A 26,599-nucleotide genomic window follows, 5' to 3' on the forward strand; every position below is an offset into this window, starting at 1 on the left:
GGAATGTCATGAACACTTCAGCTGTCTGTCCACAAACAGGCATCCTCATGTTTGTGCAGAGAAATACATGAAGTTGCTTCCAACTGAGTCACCTCTTAAATTTCAGGAAGCGATGAGAGCGGTAGCAGCAGCGTGGGAGGAAAGCAGGGTGCGGTGGCAGCATCGTGACCTGCACGTAAAGGAATTTAGCCCCTGCCACAGAGAGGGGGGATAGCAGGAGCCAGACACAGCCTACGTACGCACAGCTATACCCACGCCATCGCATGGATTGCCTCTGTCGTCTGCAGCAGTTTTGCAACCGGTAGGATATTCTGGGTTACGCTCTTTTTTATTGCTTTTTTTCTGGCAACAGATACTATACTCAGCCGTGCTGCCTCCATGTTATTTTCTGCTTCTTGTCATTTTACATTGTCTCGGTGATGATAAAAACCCTGATTTATCCAGCACAGGATGTTAGGAAGGGTTTATATCAATAAAGGAAAACTCTACTTCAGTTCCTTCCTTGTTACAGCACCCAGGGGCAGCAGCCAAAGGGCTTACAGAGATTTGATGCACGATGTCCCAGCACCACAGTAATTACAGCAAGCATGCCTAAAAAGCTGTGATAACTTAGGATTCAGCAACTGTTGAAAGGAACAAGACCTTATAGAAACCAAGCAGGAATTTGGGTGGTCCAGATGTCTTCCACATGTATCCACTTAATTATCAAGAACTAGAATCTTTTATCCATTGTATGTGTGTATGTACATATATATCAGTATGCATAAAAAATACATATATATCTCCAGACTATTAACTTCATTAGAATATTGCAGCATCACAGGATAGAAATTAGTACCCGAATCTTCTCCTAAAATAAAGTATCAACGTGCTTTCCTACTCCTACACATCAGATGAAATGAGTTTTCCCTTAAATGCATCTTTTCACTAGTAGTATAGTTTGTCTGCATAGTTACGGCTCTTCTGTAATCTCACTTGTGCGAGAAGGAAGAGGGATACAGCAGCTCCTCCAAGCAGTAACAAACGCTATTTCATATTTCTGTTGTGGCAGTACCGAAGGGTTCCGGGAGGATACACACTGACTTCGTCACCCATCTCGCTGCAGGATGGAGTTCATCAGACCTACCAAGTTCCTTCAGAGTCCTATGATTTCTTAATTCTCGATTATCCTGAATTTATACTGGTATAAATTAATACTTTTAGAATACTTCAAAAACTTTTAAAATACTTTAAAATACTGTCTAAATCTTTAAGTGCTGTTTACATTTTAAATACCTTAAAAAATATTTGAAAATTACTTTTAAATGATGTTTGAATATGGGGAATTTTTTCCTATGTCTGATGCCACTTTTTTTCCTCTGTAATAGTGTTTTTTCCACCCTTTGCATTGCCCGCCTGCAGTGATAGTACATCTAGCTGCAACCTGCACTCTGTATATACTGCCGATCACTGTTTTTCCCAGGGTATGGCGACCCAAGCTTTCTCCTTGGTGAGTGCCTGTACTTATTGTCTGCCTATTGTCTATTAATATCCGTTACCATTTCTTGCTGGGTTTATATATACTTCATTTCATGTGTTGGTCATATTTTTCCTTGATTCTGACGTTTTATGCTGATGGCCAAAATTAATGAGAGAAGTGAATGTACCAGTAATTTCCAATGATAATTTTGCAGTCGGACTACTAGTTTGCACGGAGAAGTAGTGAGTTTGTTTGTGGCACCACTTCGATGCTTATTTTGGCAACCCAGCTTAGAGAGGGTTAAAAACCCAAACTGTTCCTGGGCCTTCTGGTACTGTCGTTCAAAGACAGAAACACAGGTAGGTCGTGACTAAGGCTGGGACAGAAGAGCCTTCCAGGCTGATTAAGCTATTGAAGCGCTCTTTTCTCCTTTGCGGTACTTAGCCGTGGAAGGTGGAATCACAGAGGAAAAATTTGAGCTGAAGGAAAGATGGTTTTCCAATGGAGAAACCGAGAAGCTGCGTCTCTGCAGGATATCATCCAGGAAATACCATTTTTTGTTTTTCTCTGGATTTTACCAGTTGGGTTTTTTTATAAATGGAAAGACTTCCCTGCAATTCTGAATCAGAAAGATTCTCTAAAGAGAAGTCAGGATGGGGAAGGAGCTTACCTATAGCTTGTGCCAACAGGAGGATAGTGTCGAATATTCACATATCATAAGTGAGGGCAAAACCCAGACTGTACACGAGTAATTCCCGTTGATCTTAAACTACCAAGCTCCTGCAGTACAGACTGTGGCTATCATTGGACTTCTGGTACTGTTCTATGCCAATAACCAGTCCTATGAGGTGTGGTAAAATGTATTCAGGGGAAAAAAAAGATAGTTGATTAATTCTGGTGATTAATGTATTAAATCTGTATTTACAGCCAAAATAACTAGTAAAGGTATACATAAAGTATAAATGAAAACATTGCATATGTCTAATCATTACTTGGGGTATGAATCACACTATATTTCATAATAATTACTAGAAAAATATATACTTGAGCCAAAGCTTAAATACAATTAAGGAGATTAACCTAATTCAGCAGGTTTCTATGCCCTGTATTGGCCATCAATTTTGCTTGAAATAAAAATGCTGGTAGCACATCCATTGTATTTCACAGTTCCAAGGGAAAAACTAGTCCTCCAAGTGTGAAAAAGTCCTTCTGGTTATTTATACTGGTTATTTTAGTGCTAATACATCGAAAGAAAGATAGTGCTGTAAAGCTGATAAAGACCCAGGCTGAGTGAAAGTTCCTTCCTGTAACACAGTATTTCCGAAAGCTATTTGCAACAACTTTGTTTGCTGGAATCTCCGAAACACGGGGTGTCCATCCCACCCGAACCTGGTGAGCCACAGCCTCTGCGCGTCTCAGCTGGTGCTCCGCAGGTACCTACGCGCCCTGACGTAGCAGCTGTCGGAGCCAGTTATTTAAATATTTGTGCTGTCCAAACAGGCATCTGATAAAGCATCTGCCTATTCATTCCGATTGCCGCGGAGGCTCGTCTGTGGCATTGCCTTCTGTCTAAGGCCAGCCCCTGTTTTACTCCATTCGGCGAAGGGCCACTGCACGGGAACCAGTCATGTCCCTCTCAGCACAGCCTATATTTGGATGGCTGTAAGCGAAAGGCCTGTGTTCCTTCGCTCCTTCGGTAAGCTACCCACGCTGCTTCTGAATTGCAAAGGTGAGCAGAAAAAAATATTGAAATTGCTGATTTTGCCCCTTGCCTGGAAATGCTCACATTTGGTCTGAAGTCCCACTGTGAAATGTCTCTCTTCATTTCAAGCAAGGGGATGGTGAAGGGCTAGGCTGGAGAAGACGCTTGCCCTCAACTGACCCAAATGTAAGCAAGAAGCAAACGCTTTGCACTTTAATGTATGTCTGGAGAGAACGTAGGCAGAGAACTGACAGGATCATCCTTAATTTGCTTAGTAAACAGAGAACAGTAAAGATCATTACAATAGCCTTTTGTACCATAAAAACAGGGAGAACAAATATTATGTTACATACAACTGAAACACAGTGGTCACATTCACAGCTGTGGCCTTATCAAGATCTTCCACGCTACAACAATAAATGTTCTGTGCAGCTCGAGATAACACGGTAAAGGAAATGTTGGGAAATGCTGGCACTCTTGCAAATGATTAAAACAAAAACAGACAGAAAGAAAAAGGGGTTTCTTGTATTAGCGATTTACATTTTGCAAAGTAACTCCGCTTGAAAAGGAAACCAAAACTTCCCTTATTCAGATAGTTTTGTTCCAGTGAACTGATTTAGACAATTTGCACTTAATTCAAGGAATCGTTTTTTGATATTTTTTGGCCAGTAAATAGGAATATATTTGTTGCTCTGAGTATTCTGAAGTATGCTGAGTGCAATATGTGAAGACGTCAGAAATGGCATTCTGACAAAGTTAAATCAGTCTACAGGCTAGCTGTTTGGAAGTTGTACATATCTTTATTCTTACTTCCTTTCATTTTTCTCTTACTGTTAGCACTCCCTGCTGTCTAGGTCATGAAATCAGTTACTGCATTTCTCCTCTACTTATATTTAAAGCCTCCACAAGTCTTACAACTGTGTTTTTCTCAAAAGTCAGCCTTCTTCCCAGTCGACGCTGTCTCAACACTAGCCTATGCACTGGTTCTTTCAAGATCTTCCCCTTTGCTGATCAAATCTTTTCTCCCCTCTTCCGCTCAACGTGTCCGAACTATTGCCATCAAAATATTTCCCTTTTCTCACCTCTCTTGAGAATGTTCCCCTACTTCTAAAATCTCAACATGGACTTATTTCCTCCATAAAATTCAAGCCTGCCTCTTTTCTCAGCTCTGATTAACTGCATTACTGCTTGGTTCTGGCCTCGCCTCCTCTTGGAAAGCCTTTTCGTCTCCAGTGCTGGGAATGCCCGTGTATGGGAAGCAGGGGACATTGGTATTTATTTCTTTCTTTAACTTTCTTCATCGAAAGGATGCTCTGAATCTAAAACATATGGTAGATGAAATTACTTCGAGTCACCTCCCTCGTTTGTGTTAGGAAGTGCCTGGAAATGTTTACAAAACAATCACCAAAAAGCATTCAGAATGAAGATTCAGCACGACTTAAATGATCGCATGCGATTTCTACCAAATGAATAGAGATGTCTTGAACTTTTATTATCTATCCTTGACTTTCAGTCCCTGGTTAGACCAGCCTAGGCTTTACTCCTTGTTGTGACAACTGGCAATAATATGCAGCAGGCTTTGGGGTGACTTAGGAATAACTGAAGCACATTGTATTATTCCCATTCCTTTTCACTGCCTCTTCCTGTTCCCGTTCTTATGGGAGCTGTGGTACTGGATTCATCAGACCGGCAGGTAGCCACGGTGGCTTTGTAGCATTTTGGAGTTGCCTGTGTTCTCTGATGCCTTTATGGAGCTTGCTTAACGCAAGGGGAGCACAGCAGACGAGCAAATGCAGACTCCTGTGTTTTCTACTTCATTTGTAGATCTGTGAGCTTCCATGGAGTATGTCAGCTGAGATCATAGTTAATTCATAATCTTGATGATATTGAGGTTGTCATAGCCAGCTCTTCCAGATGCATATATTTCTCTTGAATTTATATGACAAGGTAACATTAAAATCAGACCTCTTACCACGCCAGAGAAATGCTTGCATTTCTCAGAGTCTATCACCACTGAACCAAGAGTAACAAACCCCTGGGAACTCTGGAAGAAGATATATTTATCCTTTCTGAGTCATCCAGTCACACAGCGCCCAAGGCTGGTGCTAAAACTTCCAGAAACATTTTGGAAAGCAACCACAGAAATCAATCAAACAAACAAAACCCTCGAAGAGCGGTAAGAGGAAGCTACAGCAGCACATCGGAGCCAGCACTCACTCGTCAGGACGTCCCTTCTCCGCTCCGTCAGCTTCTGCCACAGGTGCCACCTCCTCCAGTGCACCACCTCCAACATTGCTGGGCTTTTTGCTCACGCTTTGGAGGCCTGATGCCTCCCGAAACTCTGCAAGTTAGGTTGCAGTGACCATCAAGCTGTGTCTCACTTAAATGATCGATCTGCTTATATTTGTCAATACTAGTTTCCCTGAAGTGGTTCAACTGCTCCCACACGTGAAATGAGCATTGTCAGCAATAGATCCATACCCTTGTACAGACAAGACTTCATGAGCAATTTTCCAAAAGTAACTTGAGTTTCTGGGGTCTGATCAGGTGAGTTTTGTTGTTTCTCTTCCTTTACCTTTCCTTGGAAGGAGCTTTGTCAACGTGTGGTACCTCCCTGGCACCTTACCTGCGGTTGATTCTTCTACGTGGGCGATCTCTTTCCCATTCCTCCACAAAGGAGAGTGGGGAGGAATTTAATGAGGTCTGGGTCTAGATGAGTTTCAGAGAAATTTGTAACAGTTATGTCTGTATTTATCACATCTATATTTCAGAGCAGAGCGGTTTTTTGTTAATGTTGGCAACTCTGAACAAAGAAAGTCTTAAAGTTATTAAATGTAAACTGTGTTAGCCAGCTGATGGGGAAGAAAATCCAGACCACTTGAATGGCATCTTGGAATCATTCAATATTAATTCTTGAAATGAACATCAAAGATATTTTTGCTGTATGGAAAATTTTGATCATTTAATTTGGTTTTTGTGCTTATCTGTTGCTCACTGTACCATCTAACTGCAACCAAACTGTGCATATGTGTGCGCGCGCCCCGATACATAGTTATTGACATTTGGGATATCGGCTCCTGGATGTGGTAGGTAGCAAATACAGATAAGCAGTTTACAGCCCAGTGAGGTCTTGCAGAAGTCAGTCTGGGGGCTCTTCTGGCTCCAGTGCGCAGTCTGGAAAAATCTTTTCTGTCTTCCTCTACAAAATGACTTTTGAGGTTCAGCAGTAGTCTTGGCAGACTGTAAGCTAGCCTGTCTGCTTAAGAATATTTACAGCTCAACTTGTCCAAGCTGTTCTCATTACCACGTCCACAAGGTGATCTGCTGAAAACAAGGAAAAGAATCCCAATAACTTTAGTAGCTACTGGGGTAGGTCCTTATTCAACTTAGATGGGAAGGGTGATTTGCCTACAGATGAATATAACTGATGATGAAACCAGTAATAATCCAGCCAGTCAATGGCTCAATTTTGAGAAGGAGAAATACTCTGTTCCCTTTTTTAAACATATATTATAACTATGCAGTAATGCTCCTAAATGTTACAGTTTAGAATACCTTTGCTGAAGCATTCTGGACACTTTCAATTCATCACTGGTCTTTCCTCAGTTAGATCTAAGGATTTGAAATGTTATTGCTTAGAGCAGCGGTGTTTGCTGGCTTTGTCACTGAATTCCTGAATCTGGCATCCCATTGGCATGGATTCGGTCATTAAGTGCATAAGATAGCAACCTTCTGCATGCTTTTCTGTGTTCTGCTCTTCCTTCTCACCTTCCAGTCCTTGCTCCATTGACTAATTCGTTCATAGCTTGAAGTATCTTTTTTTTAAATAATATCTATCGTTCAAATCCATGCCACGCAAGTCAGCGGCAAAAGGTTTAATTCCTGGAGTGTCGCTGACTCTGCTACTTGTAAGAATGTAATATTTTGTTTGCTAGGAATTCATAAAAAATTACTCAGCCCAAAATTAAAGCGCATTAAAAAGAAATCACTCTCTTCACAGGCTTTATTTTCAAGCAACATTCTTAATTAAAAATACCTTCAAAGAAAAAAGAAGAAAAATGTATTATTTAAAATTCTGAAATGAAACTTGTATCTTATTAGAGCATTTCTGTTTCCTTTCCAATGCAAACAAAACATGTCAGTTTTGCTCAGCCTGTATTTTTGGCCTTGCGCCCACCCAAGATTAAAAAAAAACCCACATGAATTTTTCATCTAGTTCTCCCTGTAGTGCTTCTAGAGGTAGGAGTTAAATGGCCAGCAATGCCTTCTAGTCTGTCAGGAGTAATGCTTTTTCAGGCCAGAGAGAAGTTTTGGTCTCCAGCATACCAAGAGCGTGACAGAATCACTGAGCTATCAAATCAGTTATTCTGACAACATCTTTCTGGTTCACTGAAAAGTAAATTAATCCCACGTAAGACTGCTCCAGCAGGAGAATAAGAGCGAGCACACACACTGCCATAGTCAGGTAGTAAGGTGCTTGCCAGGAGTGCAAATAATGGATAAATAATTAATTTTCTTTGGGGAACCTTCAAGGATCTACTTCTCTGAGTGCTTATGCACACATGGTGGAACAAGGGCAGCAAGGGATTGAGCAAGATTGCTTCCCCATTGAAAAAGAAAACAAGTCCTAGGTCAGGTTGCTCAGCAGCTCCACCGCGGCTCTTTACGACTCACTGGAGACCTGGGACGTCTGGGACTGGCACCAGTTTCTGGAGTCAGCACCCATCAGAAGGTGTTTGGGAGCGAGCTGCTCCAGCAGAAGACATTAGGACACACCTTAGACCACCGTCATCACTTGGAAATGGTAGGCTACCACGAGTGGGTCTCGGGCACACCGGCCAGGTGATGGCACCAGTGCTTCTGCCCCCCCAAAACTTTATTTAGCAAAGTCCAACAGCTCCAATGAGAAAACAAAAAAGAGATACAACATATGGTGCAACAGATAATTCAGTACTGACCTGAAATCTGTTGCCTCCAGTTCAAATTTTTACAATGAACTGCACACCTGTATATTGTCTTCCGTGTGCTTTCTCACAGTTGACCCTTTTTCTGTCCTGTTCTTTCATCTTTCCTTGTTTCCGCATACCTGTTTGATCTTTTCATTCATTAACCTCTCTCCGTTTTTCCTGCTGTCTTTAGATATTCATTTTTCTATCCACTTCCACATGGATTCTTTTTGTTTCTGACCCTAACAACTGTTTTACTTTCTTTCAGTTTCCTTTTACTTACTTCTTTTTCTTAGAAAAAGTTTTCTCCCTTTGTTCGCTGTCCTCTTCATTTGTTATGTTTCTGTGATTCTCCATTCCTATTATAAAACTCATTTACTCTCTGTCTCTTTTCCCATCTCTCACTACGCAAGCCATGTAACTCCATCAGCCAGAGGTCCATTCGTCTAATTTTCCCCCTCCATCTGCTGTCTAACACCTCTCCCTTCCTCTCGCTCCCACACAGCACTCTCTCTTCCTTTTTTTGTTCCCAGTTTGACATCTCTCCTCTGACTTTTCCATTGCACTCCTACCCGCCGCCCTCCCTGCTGATCGTGCTAGCAGCAATGTTCAGCTTCGGTGCTTTATCTCATAGATCTCAGCTTCCTTCACCTCCTCGTTGCGCGTTAGATCAAGCCCACGGCCACCTTCTTGGCCCGTTCAGGGATGTTCGTCATGCATCATCAATGCCAGCCTCTGTGGAAAAACAAGGATACTTTCAATGTGCTGTTAAGGAGGCATTGGTATCACATTTTAAATCCACAGGATAGGGATATTCGATTGATCAAATTACAGGTTTTCAGCTTTACTGCAATGACGTACCTGTAACTGCTTCGGTGTTTTCAATCAGTTGCCCCAAGGCAATAAGTGCTTTGCCACAAGAATACCTGCAACCTTGGGAAGGACCAAGGATTTCTGTTCAAGACCATCTGGTCATAAAGCCAGTATTTATCTAAACCCAAGATTACTCAGGTTTTCAGGCCATTTTCTGTCTAGACCTCTGCTGTAAATGGCTGTTGCATTTGTTCACGAACCAAATATGCAATATTCCTAGCAGTCCTCGTAATGAGAAGTCTACACGGATGACCTTTTGAAAGCTCTCTGACTCCTTCAAAACATAATCAAATTGAAAATCCATATTTGCAAGATCAGAAATAAAATGAAACCCTCACTTTGGCTGTTTAAAAATAAAGCCGTATGAAGAAAAGACCTTGCTGAATAGCAAACTCTTAAAATAAATACTGTTTCCTTTGCCACAATAAATGTTGTTTCAGATTCTAAAGTTGAATCTATAATTCGTTCCACTGAGCTGTAACATTTTGTTAAACTGCAAGGACTTTAGAGGAACAGCTCTTCGGTTTCTTACAGACTTGAACTGCTTGCTGCTCTCTTAAAAAAAAACTTCTGGAGAAGAGAAACATGCTCGGGGATGGTTTCTAAGCCTTTTTTTTTTGGTTTATTATTGAGATCTGACTTTCTGCGTCCACTAGATCAACCACGGATTAATTGTTTCTGTGGCCTTAGTAGAAACCCGAAGTTCCAACCAGCTTTTAGAAGTTAACCTAGTGGGCCAGATCCTTGGCTGCCATTCCGGCTGCTTTGGTCTACTCGGGAAGAATTTGGAGAATGCGTGGAGTGTTTAAATGGCGGCTACAAATTATGGGTTTGTTCCAGCTCAAGAGTGAACTACATTTAAGAGATGATTGCTCTAACAAGAAAAAAAAACCTCTAAACTGAAGTGTTTCCAAGCTATTCATCACTTCCCTAGTATCTCTCCTCATGGAATTTCTCCAAGTCCTATGATACTGATCTTGTAAACAATTATTTTCTTTCCTTAGCTCCTGCAATAAAACTCATGCTTGGTATTTCTGTCAGAACTCCTTGGCCCCTTCTTGGACTTTTTTTTTTTTTTTTTCAGATTGGGAAATGGGAAAAAACCCAAAAGGAATTTTTTTTTTTAAATCTCAGTTTGGATCATGCATCCTTATAATGTCATTAAAAAAACCCAAAAACACAAAAGCAAGAGCAAGAAAAGAGAAAGTGAATTGACTTCAATAATTTCTTCTGAACATTTTTTTATTAAATAATAAATCTGTGGCACAGTACCAACAGATACTTTGGCCAAATGCTTGTTGTCGGAATATACTATTAGGAAAAAATGACATAGGGCAGGGGAATATGTTTCATTTTTGAATGTCTATGCGTATATAGATAAGGAACCTGGCAGATATGCCCCCGTAAATACTCACAATCATCAGACCACTCTGGGGTTCCAGGACTGCTGATTACGTTATTTATGCAGATATATACAAAATTATGCACAACTCGCATGTTATATTTTCGTTAGAGGCAACTAAAAAATACGCCACCGTTCTGAATACTTGGTAACGCACATTCCCTTCGCTGATCTGAGAATAGATTCATTCCTGCTTCAGTGTCAATTTGCCGGCCTAAATTGAAATATCCTCGTCTTTTCGTACTCGCGCTGCTGCACACAGCGTTTCCCTGGAGAGGAACCGAGGGAGTAAACGCTTTGTACTTGCTCACAAGTTTCGAAGAGTTCCTTCGCTGCCGCCTTTATGCCGTGGATTTGATGCATTTGTACGAGGTGCCGCTGCCTCACCCAGAGGGAAAATCGCCCCCGTAGGCAGGCTCGCGCGTTTGCGTCGTACGCGCGCAGGTGTTCCCCTTAGTTTAGGGAAGAGTTGGCGGTTTTTTAACCGGATCCCGATTCTAGAAACCGGATCCGGATCCCGATTCTAGAAACGCTGGAGCTTTAAAGTAAAAGAAACCTTTGTGGATATATTTTGTACGCCCGTCTTCTCACCGATCAAAATAAGGATTTAGATGCTTCAGACTGCCTAGACTCCAGCTGCCTTTTATAGTGAAGCTCTAGTTGTACCGCAGACTGACATACTCAACGCTTTAAACGTTCAAAGATGCCGATGTTAAATTAACTCATGACTTACCTCATCGCCACTCAGTTTATCGGAGAGGAATAAAAGCAAAATGAGGCGACTTGCCTAAAGCGAAGCAAATAGTCATCGGCAAAGCCTAGGCCAGGGAGAAGAGTGGAGTTACAAAGGCACTGGTGGCACACACACATTTGAAAAGCTTTCTAAAGGCAAAATTTCAAAGTTGGGAAACGGCGAGTTTTGGTTTTGAAAATCGTTCTAGTTCCAACAACTAGCATTTCTTCATCTGCCACTATTACTTTAAATATTTTAAAAAAGGAAATCTGATGGACAAACCAAATCTAACCATACACACGTTTTTCAGTTACCCCCCAAAATTCCAACGCATAAACGCTTTTATTTATTTAAATTTATTTATTTCAACAGCATTTTTAGTGTTGCTTTCAGAAACGCCACAACAATCGCATTCCAAACACTTCAAAATCGAACACATGTGAAGTATCTTGCAGAATTCTCTCTTGAATTTCAGTACGACTCGGACGGCCTGGCAACCCCTCATTCTGTGTTCAGTCGCGGTCTCCGATGATGCGGTCGCACGCTATTTTAACAGAGAAGCCTGCCCTTATTTGGGACAGAAATTGGCCCAAGGTCAAGGAACTGAGGCAGCTGTTGGCGATGACATCTTATCTCCATCGCCGCACCCGTGCTCTCTGCGTTGCGTTCTCAGCCCTTCCCGGCTCTCTCCGCCGCAGATCTACGACCGCTCTTATCCCCGGGCGGCGCCGGGTTTGGTGCGCGCGGCGATGCCTTCGCAGCGCGTCCGTCCCAGCGTCTCCTCGCAGCTGCGGCCGACGTCGACGTCGCGACGTCCCTCCGCGCTGCCGACGCCTCCGGTGACTTCCAGTCAGCCATTCCCCTTTCGCCGCTCCCGCTCTGGCTCTCTCGGGCTGGATCCCGCGGGATCCAGGGTGACCGACTGCCGCGGATGGTTTAGGGGAGCTGGCCACAGAAACGAGCCGAGGGATGTGCAGATCCCGGCTTCGCGGAGTATGACCTAAGTGGTGCGTAAGGAGATACGTCATCGTGACGGAGGTGTTCGCGCCACGGCAGGCGGTCGGTGAGGAGCGGGGCCCGCCGGTGCCGTGGCCGTTGAGGGCCGGGCGGTCGAGGTCGGGGCCTTCCCGCGGAAACCGGCGGGCTCGGCCGCCGCCACCCGCGCACGCGCGGTCCCCCTGCCGCCGTGACGCCACGGGGCGGGGCACACACACACACGCACACACACACCCCCCCCCGGCCCCGGCCCGGCGGTTTGTGACGTCAGGCGGTCGCCGAGGAGCGGGGCGCAGGTGCATCCGTTTCCTCAGGCGCCTCGCGCCTCCGTTCCCGCTGTGGAGCGGGGCGGGCTCCTTCCCCGGCTGCAGCGCGGGTCCCCGGCCGCACTGTGAGCGCCCCGTCCCGTCCCGTCCCGTCCCGTCCCCCCCCCTCCGCGGTACGGCGTCCCGCGAAGGGCGGGAGGAGAGAAGCCGCGACGGGGCGGCGGCGGCCGGCGGGCTGGGGTCGCTAGGGGGAGGCACGGCACCGGGAGACGGCGGGGCAGCGGCCCCGCCGGCCGCCAGCCGCCTCAGGGAAGGCGGGGGGGAGAGGGAGGCGGAGGCTCCCCTCGGCCGGCGGCGCCGCGCCCCCAGCCCCGCTTTTGCTTTCCATTTCGGCGCCGCCTCCCCCGGCGGGCTCGAGAGAGAGAGGGAAACGCTTACATATATATATATATTTAATTGTTTCCCTAAAGGGCGAAGGGAGGGGAGACCGGAGACCTGCGCGCCAGCTGGCGGAGAGGAGGGCGCGGAGGCAGCCCCGTCACGGGAGGCGGCGGCGGCGAGGAGGAGGAGGAGGAGGAGGAGAAGAAGAAGAAGCCGGCGCGGAGCCTCGCCTCGTAGCCCCTCCGCCCTCACCGCCTCGCCGTCCCTGGCCGCCGGAGGTACCGGCGGCCGCCCGTCCTCATGATGGCCTCAACCACCACCTGCACCCGGTTCACCGACGAGTATCAGCTCTTCGAGGAGCTCGGGAAGTAAGGACGGAACCCGCCGGGCGCGCCCCGCCGTTGGGGGAACGGAGCGGGGCGGCCGGTTCGGGGCTGGGGAACCGGCGTTGCCGGGGCTGGGGCGGGGGGAGAGGCACCGCTGGCTGTGAGGGCTCGGTGCCCGAGCCCCGGTGCGGGGGTGCCGCGACCGGGGGCCGCCTTACCGATGCTGAGGGTCACCGGGGGGAGCGCCGCGGCTCCCGCCTCACCCCCCACCACCGCCCCGGCGGGATTTGCGGGCTGGGGGATCGGCCCCGGGGCGGTGAGAGGCTCCGGGCGGGCGGCGGGGAGCTGCCCTCGGCCTCCCGAGGCGGGAGGTGTGGGAGCGGCCGTGTGGTTATTCGTTATTTTTTAATTATTGGGGCTGTAGCGGGCGGGGGGGTCTCGGCCGGTGAGGTGCCGCGGGGCGGGAAGCGGCGCCCCCCGGCGGCGGGGCGGGAAGCGGCGCGCGGCCGGGGCCGGCGGCTCTCAGCCCCGATCGCCATGTTGGCGGCGCGGCGGGGCGCCGGTGCCACCGGCGGGGGACGGGGCCGGGGCCACCGCCACCGCCGCCGTACAGCCCCGGCGGTGTGTGCCGGCCTGCGGGCAGGGAAACCTGCCCTCCCTCGCCCAGCCGGCAGCCGGGGATGGCTTCGGCCGTACCGCTTGTGCCCGCGTTTCTGACCAGAGTGTACTGTTGTGGTGAATAAAATCAATATTGGCCGGCAGTCTGTGAAAATCCTTTTTTTTTTTTTTTTTTTTAAATCCTGCCGACATCACACCTCGCGCTGAAACCCGTTACAACCCTCGCACCGGTAATGGCAGTGAACTGTTTCAGTCGGGCTGACACTTTGTCCGCTTCTTGGTTTGCAGAGGGGCGTTCTCCGTCGTGAGAAGGTGTATGAAAATCACCACAGGACAAGAGTATGCTGCCAAAATTATCAACACCAAAAAGCTTTCGGCTAGGGGTGGGTATATTTTAACCTAGTCTTTATGATGCCTCCTCCCTGTTTTTTGCATTCTTGTGGTAAGCGTTAAAAAAATAATAAAAATAGCTAAATGATTTAATAAATTTCTTAATACTTCTTTTTTTATTTCCTTGTTGGTTTGGTTTGGGTTTTTTTTTTTCATTTCCTTGGCGCTTGGTTTTTTCCTATGTTAAATGTTTCATGAATTGACTGAATGGAGGTCTGAGGTTGATATAGAGCACTTCAAGAAAAGATGTACAAATACTAAAACAATTTAACGTAATGCAGCCTCTTCATCTTTGTATCTAAATAATTTTTGAGTATGAGCTTGCAAGCATTTTGCAAGCTGATTTTTTGGGGAAGGTTGGGAAATAATGTTTCCATTATAGCTTTTATTTTAAATGTTATAGCTTTATCGAATTCTCTGTTTCCATTGCATTTAAGCATGAACATCAAGGCCTATCTGACTATGAAAAGCCTGTACTTCTACCTCATACTAAACTTTGTTATGAGAAGAAAATTATGTTAAGGAAGAAAATTATCATTTTATGAACTAACCATTTGCGAAGCAAGTCATTCTGATTAAGTGATGAACTGCTTTACTGGTACAACCCCACAGTGCTACCTGCTGTACAGCTTGTTTATACTTTCTGTGTGATGCGTATGTTTCTTAGACATTTTCAGTATGGCTGGATATGTTTTTATGATACATTTGAGGTAAATGTACACATACTGTGGGTTAATGTTGTCAAAAGCAAGCCTTAGTGGTGGTATGTCAGTTGCTTGTTAAGTTCGAGCCAGAGTGCTTGTGCTAGGATGTCGGGGATTACGGATTATTCTCCGTTAACGTTGTCTGTGTATTGATATGAATTTGTGGTGTGGTAAAGAACATGGAAGTGAACAAGCAAACAATGTCAGAGTGTAAACCTGTTTATGGCCTGATGTGCTTTTGACGCAAAGGAATCGCTGCAGGTAAACAGCAGTTTGAATTAATTCATTAAATTTAAACATAAAATGTTACATATGACATTACGGCATATTCTGGTAACATCCTGCGCTCTGATAAAGGTCTTTCAATATTGTGTCAATACTCTTAATTTCAGCTGATGAAAGGTGTGTGAAAATTTACTTTTTACCTTTTGCTGAATTTTAGTCTTCGTACTCTCACCGTGAGATTTCTTTATTTTTCAAAACGTACTCAAATTTAAAATACTCCTCTGTAGAGTTATGGATTTAAAGGGAGAGAGGTTAAGAAAACAGTAATACTTGAGATAAAATATTTTCACAAGTTTGCTTAGAACAGATCTTCCTTTTTTCTTTTGTTAGCACAATAACGTGATCTGTTGAATCTTGATGCTTAAAATAAACCACCCCATTCTGTATGATTTCACAGATCTAAGTACCTTTCAACATGAGAAGCTGTAGCAAGGTCAGCACCAGGTTACTTATGTGCCATGGGTTTTATGTCTGAAGGAATAAATCTTGACACGCTAGGCTAAATTAATAAATTCTGTCTTCCTTAGAAGTCATCGTTTGGAACGCACTATATTTCCAGGTTTCATTTTTGTACTTCTTTGTTCATGCAGGACCAAGTCGGTCCTTGGTGTAGTCCATTAGCGAGAGGAAGCGTATTTGGGAGAATTTTGCTCATAAGATGGAATGAGGCAAAATTCACAGATTTTTCTGCAGGTTTAGCATGTGAGCCCGTAAAGGAAGGGGTTACACTTCAAAGCCCGACCGTGAAATAGCCTTTCTTATCAGAACGCATGCGATGATGCCATGTCCGTGAATGCAGGGAATGCTTTTCTATCTCTGTTTTCTGAGATCCCAGAAATATTTGAGGTTTTCTGTTTGCTGTGTTGTTTTTTGTGGTGATTGTTTTGTTTTTTAGCTCTTTGAAATCGACTAAACAGCTTTTGAAGAGCAAGCTTCTTGGAGAAATCTTCAGATTCTTATTAGGCAATTCTTTAACTGCAGAAAGGTGCACTTTAATTGCACTTGTGGTGCAAAAACTAAACGTTAAAAAGCCTCAAACTGTGATACTTTCTCCTGGCTGATAATAGCTATGCAGCTAATGACTAAGATACTGTTTTTCAAATCTAAATCGTAAGTTTCGTTTTGCTTGCATCTGAACCGCTTTATGATGAGGTAGCGGTTCACTTTTGTGTTTCATACTTCTTACTTGAAACACCAATTATAATGTCAATTTAAAGGACTTTTCATTGGGTCAGCTTCGTCTGTGAGCAGAGTTAAGAGGTTCTTGGCTTGGAAATGGGTGTCCCTTGTTACGGTGCCTGGCTCTCTGAAAGTCTTTTAAGCACAATGTCGAATTTGGGCCTTTTTGCTTGCAAGATTGAAGGAGAGCAGTTTCAATGTATAATATGTAGGAGTCAAGACTAAATAAAACTTGCTTAAGGTAGCTTTGAAATGAAAAGTTATTTAACTGGCTTCACGTCAGCCATAAATGTTCTTGGAGATTTACCCGAATCCTTACTTCAGTAGTCCTTCTAAACTGAGGAACTGATCTGGTCACAGACGGATGCTGGCAAAGGTGTGTTCTCATCTGTTTCCTTGTATAGGTACAGGGCAATTTCAGACTAATTGCATGTGTGCAGAAGCATGGGCTTTGGTTTTAATTTGGAGGGGAAAGGGAGCTACGCCCCCTGTGCTAGCAGAGGTAACCTTTGTGCTTTTAAGTTGATGATTGGTTATTTATATCCGCTATGCTCTTATTTACAGATTGTAGTCCAAAATGTAATAAAAACACTTAAAAAGAAATTATGGTCTTAAATATTTGACTTTATGCGGTAATTCCAATTCCATGTTTTTGTGATTTTAGTAATAATAAATATTTGCAGTTTAAATCTATTTCAGTGTAGCAAAAACGCTTTTGCTTATTAGAATAACATACGCTCTTCTTAAAGTACTTTTAAGCTGCACTTAGAAGTTCTGAGCTTTGACTTGGCATTTACGAAGTCAGTTTAAGTATTAAATTGATATTAGAAAATCAACAGCTAGTTTTCTATCAGTAGAGTTATGTTCTGGACAAGCTTGCACGATTTGATTATGCTGCTGATTTTTAAAAAGGGGAAAAAAAAAGGTATGTAACATACCCCTCTAGAATTAAGTGCAGCAGTGAACAAGCGCACAAAAAAACTAAGAATAAAGTGAAGAATGGATGTTTGCTGGTTCTGGGTTCTGTATTGTTTCATCTGATGAAGTCGTTGGGATTTTCTTATTACTCGGTTTCTGAAGTGTGCTGTTTTGGGCTTCTTTGTGTTGTTTTTCTTGTGTTGAAAGCAACGTAGATAAAAGTGAACTTCTGTGAGGTGACTTTCCTTTTCCCCTGTCTGTTCCAAATACCAAATAATTAACAAATCGTCTTTTTCTTTTTGTCATTATCCATACATCTTTTGCCTCTCTTTTGAGAGTCTTCTGGCTTTGATCCAAATTGATGTCATATAAACAGATCCCATTTTCTTAACAGGTTTGGGCCTCGTTTTCTGACTTAAAAAAAAAAAAAAGAATTAGACAAGTGTTTGCTTCTCTGATCATACTTGAAAAGATCAATTACTAATATGTTTTCATTGGGTGTAATTTTTGCCAGTAACTCATATTGACATTTTCTCTGTAGCGGCCAAAAGCACTGTGCCTTTGACGGCGATCTGATGGCATCTGTGAGAGGAGGATGATGTTCCAGTCCATTTTCTTTTCTAAGGTCCTTTTTCAGATACTGCCTAGACACGCCTCTCCCAGCCCCTAGATTGCTGTGGCAGAAATACAAACCGCTTTGTTTATGGGCATACATAATGTTGTTGAGAGCAATGTAAGAATCAGCTGGAGGTTATCACGTCTTTGTGAAAAAGCTCTCGTGAGGTTTCAGAGACCAGCCATTCCATTAGCTTCAGTGAGCTTTTGAGCTTTACGCCTTGGAGGCTTTGCTGGTTATTTATCTTCCTTCTTAGCAGGAAATTTCCCAAATCTTTTTCCGCATTTTCCTGTTCCTCAAAGAAGCGAGTATTTCCTGTGAGCTTGTGACTGCAGATGCAAGGCATAGCCAGAGGGGACTAGAGCGATTGCACTGCCCTGCAACAAGCTCCGATGGGCGAGGAGGCTGAAAACCCCACCCTTTCGGAGCAGTATTTTAGTGGCGGTATGGAGTAATCTTGCTGTGGGAACAGTATTTCAGCATCTAAAGCTGTCCAAGTAGGGCACCTCGTGATCCCTAAAGTGATTTGAAAATACATTAGGGAGACGAATGAAACGTGAAGCATATAGGGTAGTGTTTTTCAGCATAGTTTTTCATGACAGAGAGAAACATTTTTGTTGTGTCGCTAGACCAACGTTTCATTTAGTCAGGTAGCCTGTGTTAGTCAGTGCCAGATGTTTCACGGGAAGGCAAGCTCTATTAAGGCTTCCTGTACTCCGTAAGAGGAGAAAATAATTCTTCCTAATCTAGCTAAAGATCTTAATCTCTGAAGCACATATTTACCTGTTTAAATTTATTATAACAGATATATTTCTAATGCTAATTTCTGTTCTTAGGTACACATTAAATTATTCCCACGCATAGAGTACTTAAGGGCGTTTAGTTGCCAGTGAAGCAGATTTTGTCTTTGTGAGGACAAGAATTAAGCTTGGGATTTTAGCTGTTTTCTTCAATATCTTGCTCTAGTCTGCTTCTCAGGTTAATCATCTGTTGAGAAGCAGTATGTTTGTCTTCTTCCATGTGCTAAGAATGTTTTTAAAAACATTTTTCCATAGTATGGAAGAAGGCTTACCTTCTAACATGTGGTTGCCCTTTTTTAACGTTTGTGCTCTTTCCGTCCTTCAGCTTAGTCGTGGCATTCTTCTCATTTTGACATAATGTTGTGATTTAACATGGATATGTTTGCATATTTATTTGCAAGTATTTGTTTCGATTGCAAATTACCATAATTTAGCAGGCTACTGGTTCTATCTGTTAAAATTGAGTCCATTTAGAAAGCTGAGAGTAGTAGAGAGCACTTGTAGAGTGTTATTTAAAAAAAAAAACAAACAGGTTTTTGGTTAGGTGTTCTGTTTTGAAGATTTGGAGCTTTTGTTATGTTTTGGTTTTAGTGAAAAATCTGAAGAGTTTTCAAATACCAGTGAGAATGAGGACTTTGAAACTCATTGTAATGAGTGTTGGTTGGTAGTAATTTATTGTAACAGTTTAAACTAGATTTGAAATGAATTTTCCTGGCACCTCATAGTTAAATTATCCATAGCAAATATTATATGATTTCGATAATGCCACTTCTGTTTTTCTTTGCAAAAGATTTATTTTCTCTCCATTGTGACTGTTGTTGCTCGTATGAAAGGAGATTCTCTTTATAGCTCATACACAAATTATATCGGCCTTAAACAAATATTTTTATATTTAATATTTTATATCATAAGCTTAAAGAAATTACATCAGAGCTTGAAGATGCATGTATTGCTCTGGTTACCAAAGCTTGTTGCCGGTGTTCTTGCTGGGAGGTATGTACTGAAAAATTTAAAATTGTAGCGAATGCTTTAACTTATTTCCACATGGAGGATGGGGGAGAAGGAATTGTAGTATACTCTGCTGCTGTTCTTGTCACATGCTTCAGAGAAATGTCCTTGACATGTAGCTTCATAATTTGAAGTGATACTCTAAAAGCAGTGCTTACACCTTACCCTGAAAGTTGAAGTTTCTGGAAGTGTAGCCATTGATTGCAATGGACACGTGACCCAAATCCAATATGTAAAGTAACCCTGGGGAGGCATGGAGAATTAAAAAAAGTGTTTGCATCATCTGTCATCTCAGTTTGACCAAGCTTGGGGTGGGGGGAAGTACATAAGAGACGTTTTTTGGTCTGAACTCTATTAAGCATGCCTAAAATTATAAATCAGTCGAATACATCTGTCCCTCTTGGGAGCTTCCCATTTTCTCATAGTGTATCACCACTACTTTGGCCTGCGCCCCTCCCCTCTCCTTTCAGATCTCTCTCACTGAATTGTTAACAGCAAAGGGATTCTTGGGGACTTACTTGGCTACCGCTTTCCTGCCGTTTTCTGTCAGAAGTTGCAAATTCCGGCACCGATGCGTGCTTCTATTTTGTCTGTTCGCTTACTGCAAGCTAAAGGCTTAACTGCACCGGTGAACAGCTCCACTTCCAGAGACGCAGGGGAAAATCTGAACTGAGTACCTTTACTCGGCTTCTGCATCTCCATTCTGATACTGAAATATGGATGTCTTCTTTTCCTCCCGGTCTGAGGGAAGTTGTTCTCCCTGCTCATGTTTTACTACTTGTGTCCAAACAGTACTTCCAAATGAAAGCTTTTGGTCAAACACGAAAACAAGGAAATAAGCACTGTGGTAAACGCTTAACCTTTATTGTAGATTGGTGCTGTCTGTTTGCACATAATACTGTACGTAGAAAACATTGTTTTGTGTCTATTGCAATCTGAAACCACAGGCCAGCTGCGGTATTTAAGTGACTTGCATCTGTCCTCATGGACAGCAAGGTAGAAATACGCTTGTTCCTGGAAGAACTGAGACTGAATTTCTGAGGGTTTGGTCTGCACCTAATTTCAAAACCTCTCTTAGTCTTAAAACCTAACTAAAATAAAAATGGTATTATAACGTGAAAGTCCTACCAGATGTAGGTATATATTTGTCCAAATACTAAAAATTATTTATTCACTTTCTCTGGTTATGATTAGTGGTATGTGAAGTCATCTCTGCCGTTTTTATTTACACTTCTGTGATTCCAAGGTCTGGGTTTGGGGTTTCGGGGGTTTTTTTGATGGTGACCATTTTGACTATTGCTTGGAAGATAGGAGAAAGCTGTGTTCCCCCCCCCGCCATTGGGAAGTGCCCAATTTGAGAGATTGAAATAAAAGTTAGCTAAATATTTTGCTTTACAGATGTGAATATTGCCATAATGGTGCTTTTCATGTATCTGTCCTTCATTTGACCTCCTGAGAAATGTAGGCCAGGGTGTTTCATATGTCAGGGTCCAGCTTCCTCCTTCATATACATTTATTGCACATTTGTCAAATGCTTTGGGGGGGGGGGGGCTGTGTTAAAAGGCTGTGTGAGAAGCATAACTTCCTCTGTTCGTTGAAGAAGGTTAATAGAGAGCAAAAACCTCACTTAAAGATGGTAGTTCCTTTTGTTTAATTCTTTATTAAAAATAATTATGCCTTGAATTTGAAGAAACATCTGCTGTGTTTTGGAGAGACACAGCAATCCAATCTGTCTGTTTATTCCTTGTATGTATTGAGCTCTGTGTATCTCTCTGTGTGCGTGTTGGTGCAAACTCCTCCTCCATTTAATCCTAGTATTACGAGAAATATCTTGTGCATGGTATCAGAGAGAGTGGAGAATTTGTGTGACATGGTTTTAGTATTTTCTTCCAGGGGAGACAGTTGTGCTGTTATCCAATGTCATTTTCTGGATTGTTGTCAGCTTGTTCTGAAATGCATTGAGTTTCAGTTGTTTGAATTAGAAAACTCGTTTTAAAGCTTTGCAGCCCTGTTAATTCCTGTTGCATCTGGTTGGAAGCTGCTGGATATATTCTTATGAACTGAGAGTTTACTTAATTTCTCTTGAATCTGTTGCTTCTATAGATGCCACTGGATAGAAGCACTAGCTATAGCCGAGAGTCAAAAAAGCTGGGGAGGGGGAATTTATACAAATTTGCAAACATATCTTATCCCTGATGTAGCTTTTAGTCTAATCCAGGGCCTCTTTAGTGGAAATTGAGAAGCATAAATGGAGCTACAGCATATATATATATATATTTTGTAATTAGGTTTTTAAGTCTAGAGAATGATAGTTAACATGCCGAGCAAGCTATTACAGGTGAGTCTGTGCAACTGTTTAAGTTGCTTGTATTTGGTAGAAAGGAACTTTGCCTACCTGGGGATTTGAGATAGTTTCTACTAAGTGCATTCCTGACCTTTTGTAAGTAGCCAGTATGTAACAGGAAACTTGGGGAGTAAAACATGCAGGCTTAATTTAAAAAACAACCCCCAGAACCTCTGAAAAGTAACAAAGTAGATATTACTTAATAATGGAAATGTGACGCTGTGGACATTTGCTGGTCAAGATGAAACGTGTTATCTTGTGATAGGAGGCATTATTTTATTTTTGCCACTAACGGAGAATTTACACACTGCTACAACAAGTTAACATCCGGGTGATGCTTTCCAAGAGAACTGTCTGGCATCCATAAAAACAGAATTAATTTATGTTTTGGCAGTCACTTTCACCTTGAATGTAGAGCATGCTTGTTGAAAAAGTTCACAACCGGTCATGTGGTTTCTTGTACTCAGTTACAGCCAAATCAGTCCATTGGGTTGTCCGCTGGACAGCCTCTCCCCTCATCCTAAACGTGCTGTGTAGGGAGTTGATTCTTTTTATTGTGTGTCAGTTTTTACTCTGCCAGCACACGACTGGCAGTGCTGTGGAAAGCATGGCTGCGGTTACATCCCACTGGATGTAGAACTTTACCCAAACCCATCTTTAGTCAGAGGTTATTATGTGCAGAATTAAAAACTTCAGAATCTGATCTATAAGCAAAAAAAATTAACTGAATGTTTGCTGGATTGAGTGAGCGTGTGCATGAATTTTGACAGATGTAAGGTATACTGAAGAATATATCAAAGGCTGATGGTAAAGTTAGTTCACAATTGTTATGTGTATAGTCTGCAGGTAAGCATATAGCCCTTCCAAACAACTCGTCCAACCCTGCAGCCTCCAGCTGGCAGCTCTCCTTACCTGTGAAACTGTTGATTTGTACAGCATTACGTGGGCAATGCACTGGGTCACGTGGCAGAAAGCGGTCTTCCCCACACTCTCCTCTCCCTGCGCTACAATGAACAGTGTACCTTGCCCAGCAAGGAAGATTAACAAACCTCAACGTAAGCGGAAAGGATAACACACCTTTGCTATAAAGTTTCATCATCTCTGCACGTGAGAGGAAGAGAAACATAAACTTACAGCATCAAAGCCTCGTATCTGTGGCAAGCAATCTACTGCAGGGGTTTTCAGAACTTCGTTCCTGATTTAATTACAGTCAGGAACTACTTACTTGTCAATTTTCCGCAATGTGAATGCAAGTGTTGCAGCAACAGTCACGTTGCATATTCATGTTGCTGCATGAACAGATGGGGTTCCTACATAATATCCATATTTGACAATCTGATGGGATTTGCCAAGCCTAAGCTTTCATTTAAATTTTAACGTCTTGGAGAGAGAGGTTTGTGATTTAATCAGTCAAGGGAGGCCTTGAAGTTATTTGTATTGCATAGCAGATTTCAAGCTAGTGCTTAGGTATGATTTTGGTTTGGGAGAATTCTTGTAGGAATGGTTTTAATAGGCTGTCGCTCATTAGAATAAATAGTCACCGAATTCAAAGATTTCTCTTCAAACCTTATTCATTTGGCTGATTTTATTCATATCCTTCAGTAAGTGAAGATGTGTATTCAGTTAAAACATTGTGTAACATAGGGTTCTGTTGCTGTGGTACTGCCTTGCAGGGAGGATTTTATACTGTAGGGCAGATGACCTTCAGTTTCCCTTGGGGCATCTCCAGGTGCTGCTGCACTTTGGTTATTAAAACTTGCTTAAAGACTTCTTTTCTACCTTTTTTTATAGAAAGGTGTCACAATGTTAAGTGTCTCAAAGATGCAAGGAAATTTCAATACAGAAAGCAACCTTCAAAAACTACATTTTTTGGTTATTTATGAAACACTATAGCTATGAAAATATAAAGCTCACCTTGGTGCTTTTTATACTGTGTATACTGCTTTAAAATTAAAAAAAAAAAAAAGAAACTCAGATGTAAGGTGGATTGCTCAGTATTTGCTTTCTTTAGGCAGCATGGACAGCTATGAAATTGTGGTTAGGATGGCATTGATATATGCTCATGGGACTAAATGCCCTGCTGATCCTGGCATTAAAAAAAACTCTTTTTCAGGGCTTTTTAGTATCACCATCCCAAAAGGGGGAGGGCAAAAAAAAAGGGTTTCTGTCAAATTTCTGTGTCTTTCCATGGTGCTCTTGCTGCTAGTCATCATTTATGCTTGGTAAATTTTAGCATGTAAAAAACATTTCTAGTTGTTCACTTTTTCAATTAAAGCCTCCCAGTAGTCTTTTAATACTGGAGAAGTGTAAAATTTATAAGGTGATGTGTACTGGTGCTGGATGGAAGAGTTTCCAAAACCCAGTAACGTTTCTTTTAGACCTATAGCAGTTTATGGTCTTTTATAGCTGTTGCATTTTTGGGGGGAAGGAAGGAGAAAAGAAAAAAAAAAAAGGCCACTGGTATAGTGCTCTGTGTGTGCACGGGCACATGTTAGATGCCGAAAAAGATCCAGCAGAACTTGTGTGCACCCACCCGGCTTGTTAGCTGTAGGAAAATGTTTCATGCTAAAAGGCCTATTAACTAAAAGTAATTTTACTTGTAATGAGGGCAGGAATGGGTGTCTTTAAGTTTTTGTTTATTTGTGGTTAACATGATTTATCTATCTAAATTAAGTAATAAAATGCCATGTTAATCAAAACATGTTTACTAACGAGATTAATTTTCCCAGAGCAGAAGTTGCTTATGTGTGGTCCATTCCCTTTCCTAGAAGATGTGTGTTAATATTACAGGTATTTTGGGGACCACATCGATGACGCAGCTAGCCTTGCATACTAATGGTGGTAAGCTCAGCATATCTCAGAGGTGGTTTTGGGAAACCTGAAGTAAGGGGACGAGGACTCACGAATTAAGTGTATTTTAAATGTAGAATAGGTGGAGATTTTTGAAGTCTCAAAATCCTGAGGTTTACTATTCAGTCCACATTTTTCAAATTAGTTTTATTTTGATCACAAGAAATTCTTGTAGCCAAGTAAATCTCATGAAGTTGTTATATCTCAACAAAGTTCATACTCCTTAAAGTACAAAATATTTGAAAAAACATTTCCTTTGCCCTTTAAATAGGATTTTAAAAGATTAGAAATCCTTTAAGCTTTTTTCTGATTTACAGCCCAAATTTATTCATGGACAGTGTTTGTTGTCTGTGCCTAGGCTGTCCTTCAGAGAATTCTTCATCTTTCATTAGTGTATTTATCAAGGACAATCTTCTTTCCATTATTTTTTTTTTTAACAGCAATCTTCCTTTGGCTTCATCCTCTGTGATAGACTTGCCATTATTATGGCCATTCTTCCTTGTGTATTCTGTAAGCCAATTTATATATATATATAAAAATACGGATGTTTGGAATGGGGGATTGGAATTGACCAGAAAAAAAAAAAAAATCAGGTGAGGTCTCATGAGTGGCTGTAGTCATCACCTGTGTCTGCATCGGAGGATCTTGTCTGGTAATTCCAGTGTTTATTTACAGATTCATTTGACTAAATTCTTTAGTAATTTCATTTCAGCTTTCCCTTTCATCATTACATTTCCTGTCACCCCTTTTACCAGTTTCCTACCAATATCAAAGCTAGGTTGGTAATCGCCATTTTTACTAGTCCCTAGATGTCTCATTTTCTTTGTTTCTACATCTTAAACGATGGAGCCTTGCAGGAGGCATTGATCCCTGCCTGGAAAAATTCCCCAGAGCAATGTTTGAGAGGGCTTACCATGCCCAACCAGTAACTGATAGGCGTACGTGTAGGTAGATGGGTTTTTTTTTGTTTTTGTTTTTTTTTTTTGGTATAGTTTCTCAAGATCACGTGTATTTGAGACCTAAGTCAAGTTCTTTCCATCACAGGCGTGTTGTTCAGTTTCTGACATAGTAGCTTTCTACAGCCTGCCATTACTCTCGCCTCTGCGCAAGGTCGAGTGGAAACTGCTGTGAAAATAGCTCCATGAAATGAAACTAAATTAGGAATAGTTTCTGTTGAGTGTTGACTTTTGTTTCTGCAACCACAGATGCTCATCTATTCAACAGAATGGCTAAAGAAAATGAAAACTGTGCAAATGTACTTAGAGCAGCTTAGTTCATTGTTTGTTAAAGAAAAGTTGTATTGATTCACACACTAAATAAACTGAAACACTTTCAAAATGTTGCTAATTGTTGTTGACTTGTTCAGTCAATAAAATATAGCGTGTAAAAACGCCTAACTAGCTCAATATGGATTTTGAGGGATTTTCCAAGTGCATTGCATGGTTTCCCGCCCCCCCCCCCCCCCCCCCTTAGAGGTCCCTTCCCTCAAACTCTAGCTTGTAGACAACTGGTGTTTCATAAAGCTATGATAGTGGACAGCAGAAACTTCCTGAACAGGGAAAATGTATGAGCTTTTGGTTACACGAGTTGCGCTGTGTGTAGTTCTCTTGGCTGGTTTGTATTTATAGCATTTTGCGAGGAAATTCTGGCAGTTACCAGTGAATGTGTTGGTCTGAGGGGTTGTGTAAGAGGACCCGGGTGCCGCTTGTCTTGGGGAAGCGTGCTGGTGCTCCGTGGCACTGGCCCTGAGAGCTTTCCCTGGGAGAGGGACAGGCAGAGACTGCGGCGAGTGAGGCACCTCGC

The 26,599-nt window shown here is 42.5% G+C and overlaps 1 protein-coding gene and 1 long non-coding RNA gene across 41 annotated transcripts in view; both read left to right on the forward strand.

Annotated features, from left to right (window-relative positions):
- Positions 1-2,373, forward strand: LOC148051601 (uncharacterized). The gene is made up of 3 exons (XR_015700044.1): positions 1-301; positions 1,052-1,183; positions 1,368-2,373. It is a non-coding gene; the product is annotated as an uncharacterized LOC148051601 (long non-coding RNA).
- A 9,978-nt stretch (positions 2,374-12,351) lies between these two features.
- CAMK2D (calcium/calmodulin dependent protein kinase II delta) overlaps positions 12,352-26,599 on the forward strand; it is a 159,333-nt gene continuing 145,085 nt past the window's right edge. For 17 of the 40 annotated variants that reach the window (XM_087737485.1, XM_087737471.1, XM_087737481.1 and 14 more), the window contains exons 1-3: positions 12,356-12,550; positions 12,848-13,126; positions 13,991-14,085. In XM_087737485.1, the coding sequence (XP_087593611.1) occupies positions 13,059-13,126; positions 13,991-14,085 (163 nt within the window). In that variant the 5' untranslated portion in view covers positions 12,356-12,550; positions 12,848-13,058. Of the gene's footprint in view, positions 12,551-12,847; positions 13,127-13,990; positions 14,086-26,599 lie in introns of all 40 variants that reach the window. The other 23 variants (XM_087737463.1, XM_087737486.1, XM_087737473.1 and 20 more) reach the window with 5 other exon arrangements.

This window comes from Nipponia nippon, unplaced genomic scaffold, assembly GCF_047370975.1.
Source record: "Nipponia nippon isolate SJK-2023a ecotype South Korea unplaced genomic scaffold, ASM4737097v1 scaffold_6, whole genome shotgun sequence".
NCBI classification, from domain to species: domain Eukaryota; kingdom Metazoa; phylum Chordata; class Aves; order Pelecaniformes; family Threskiornithidae; genus Nipponia; species Nipponia nippon.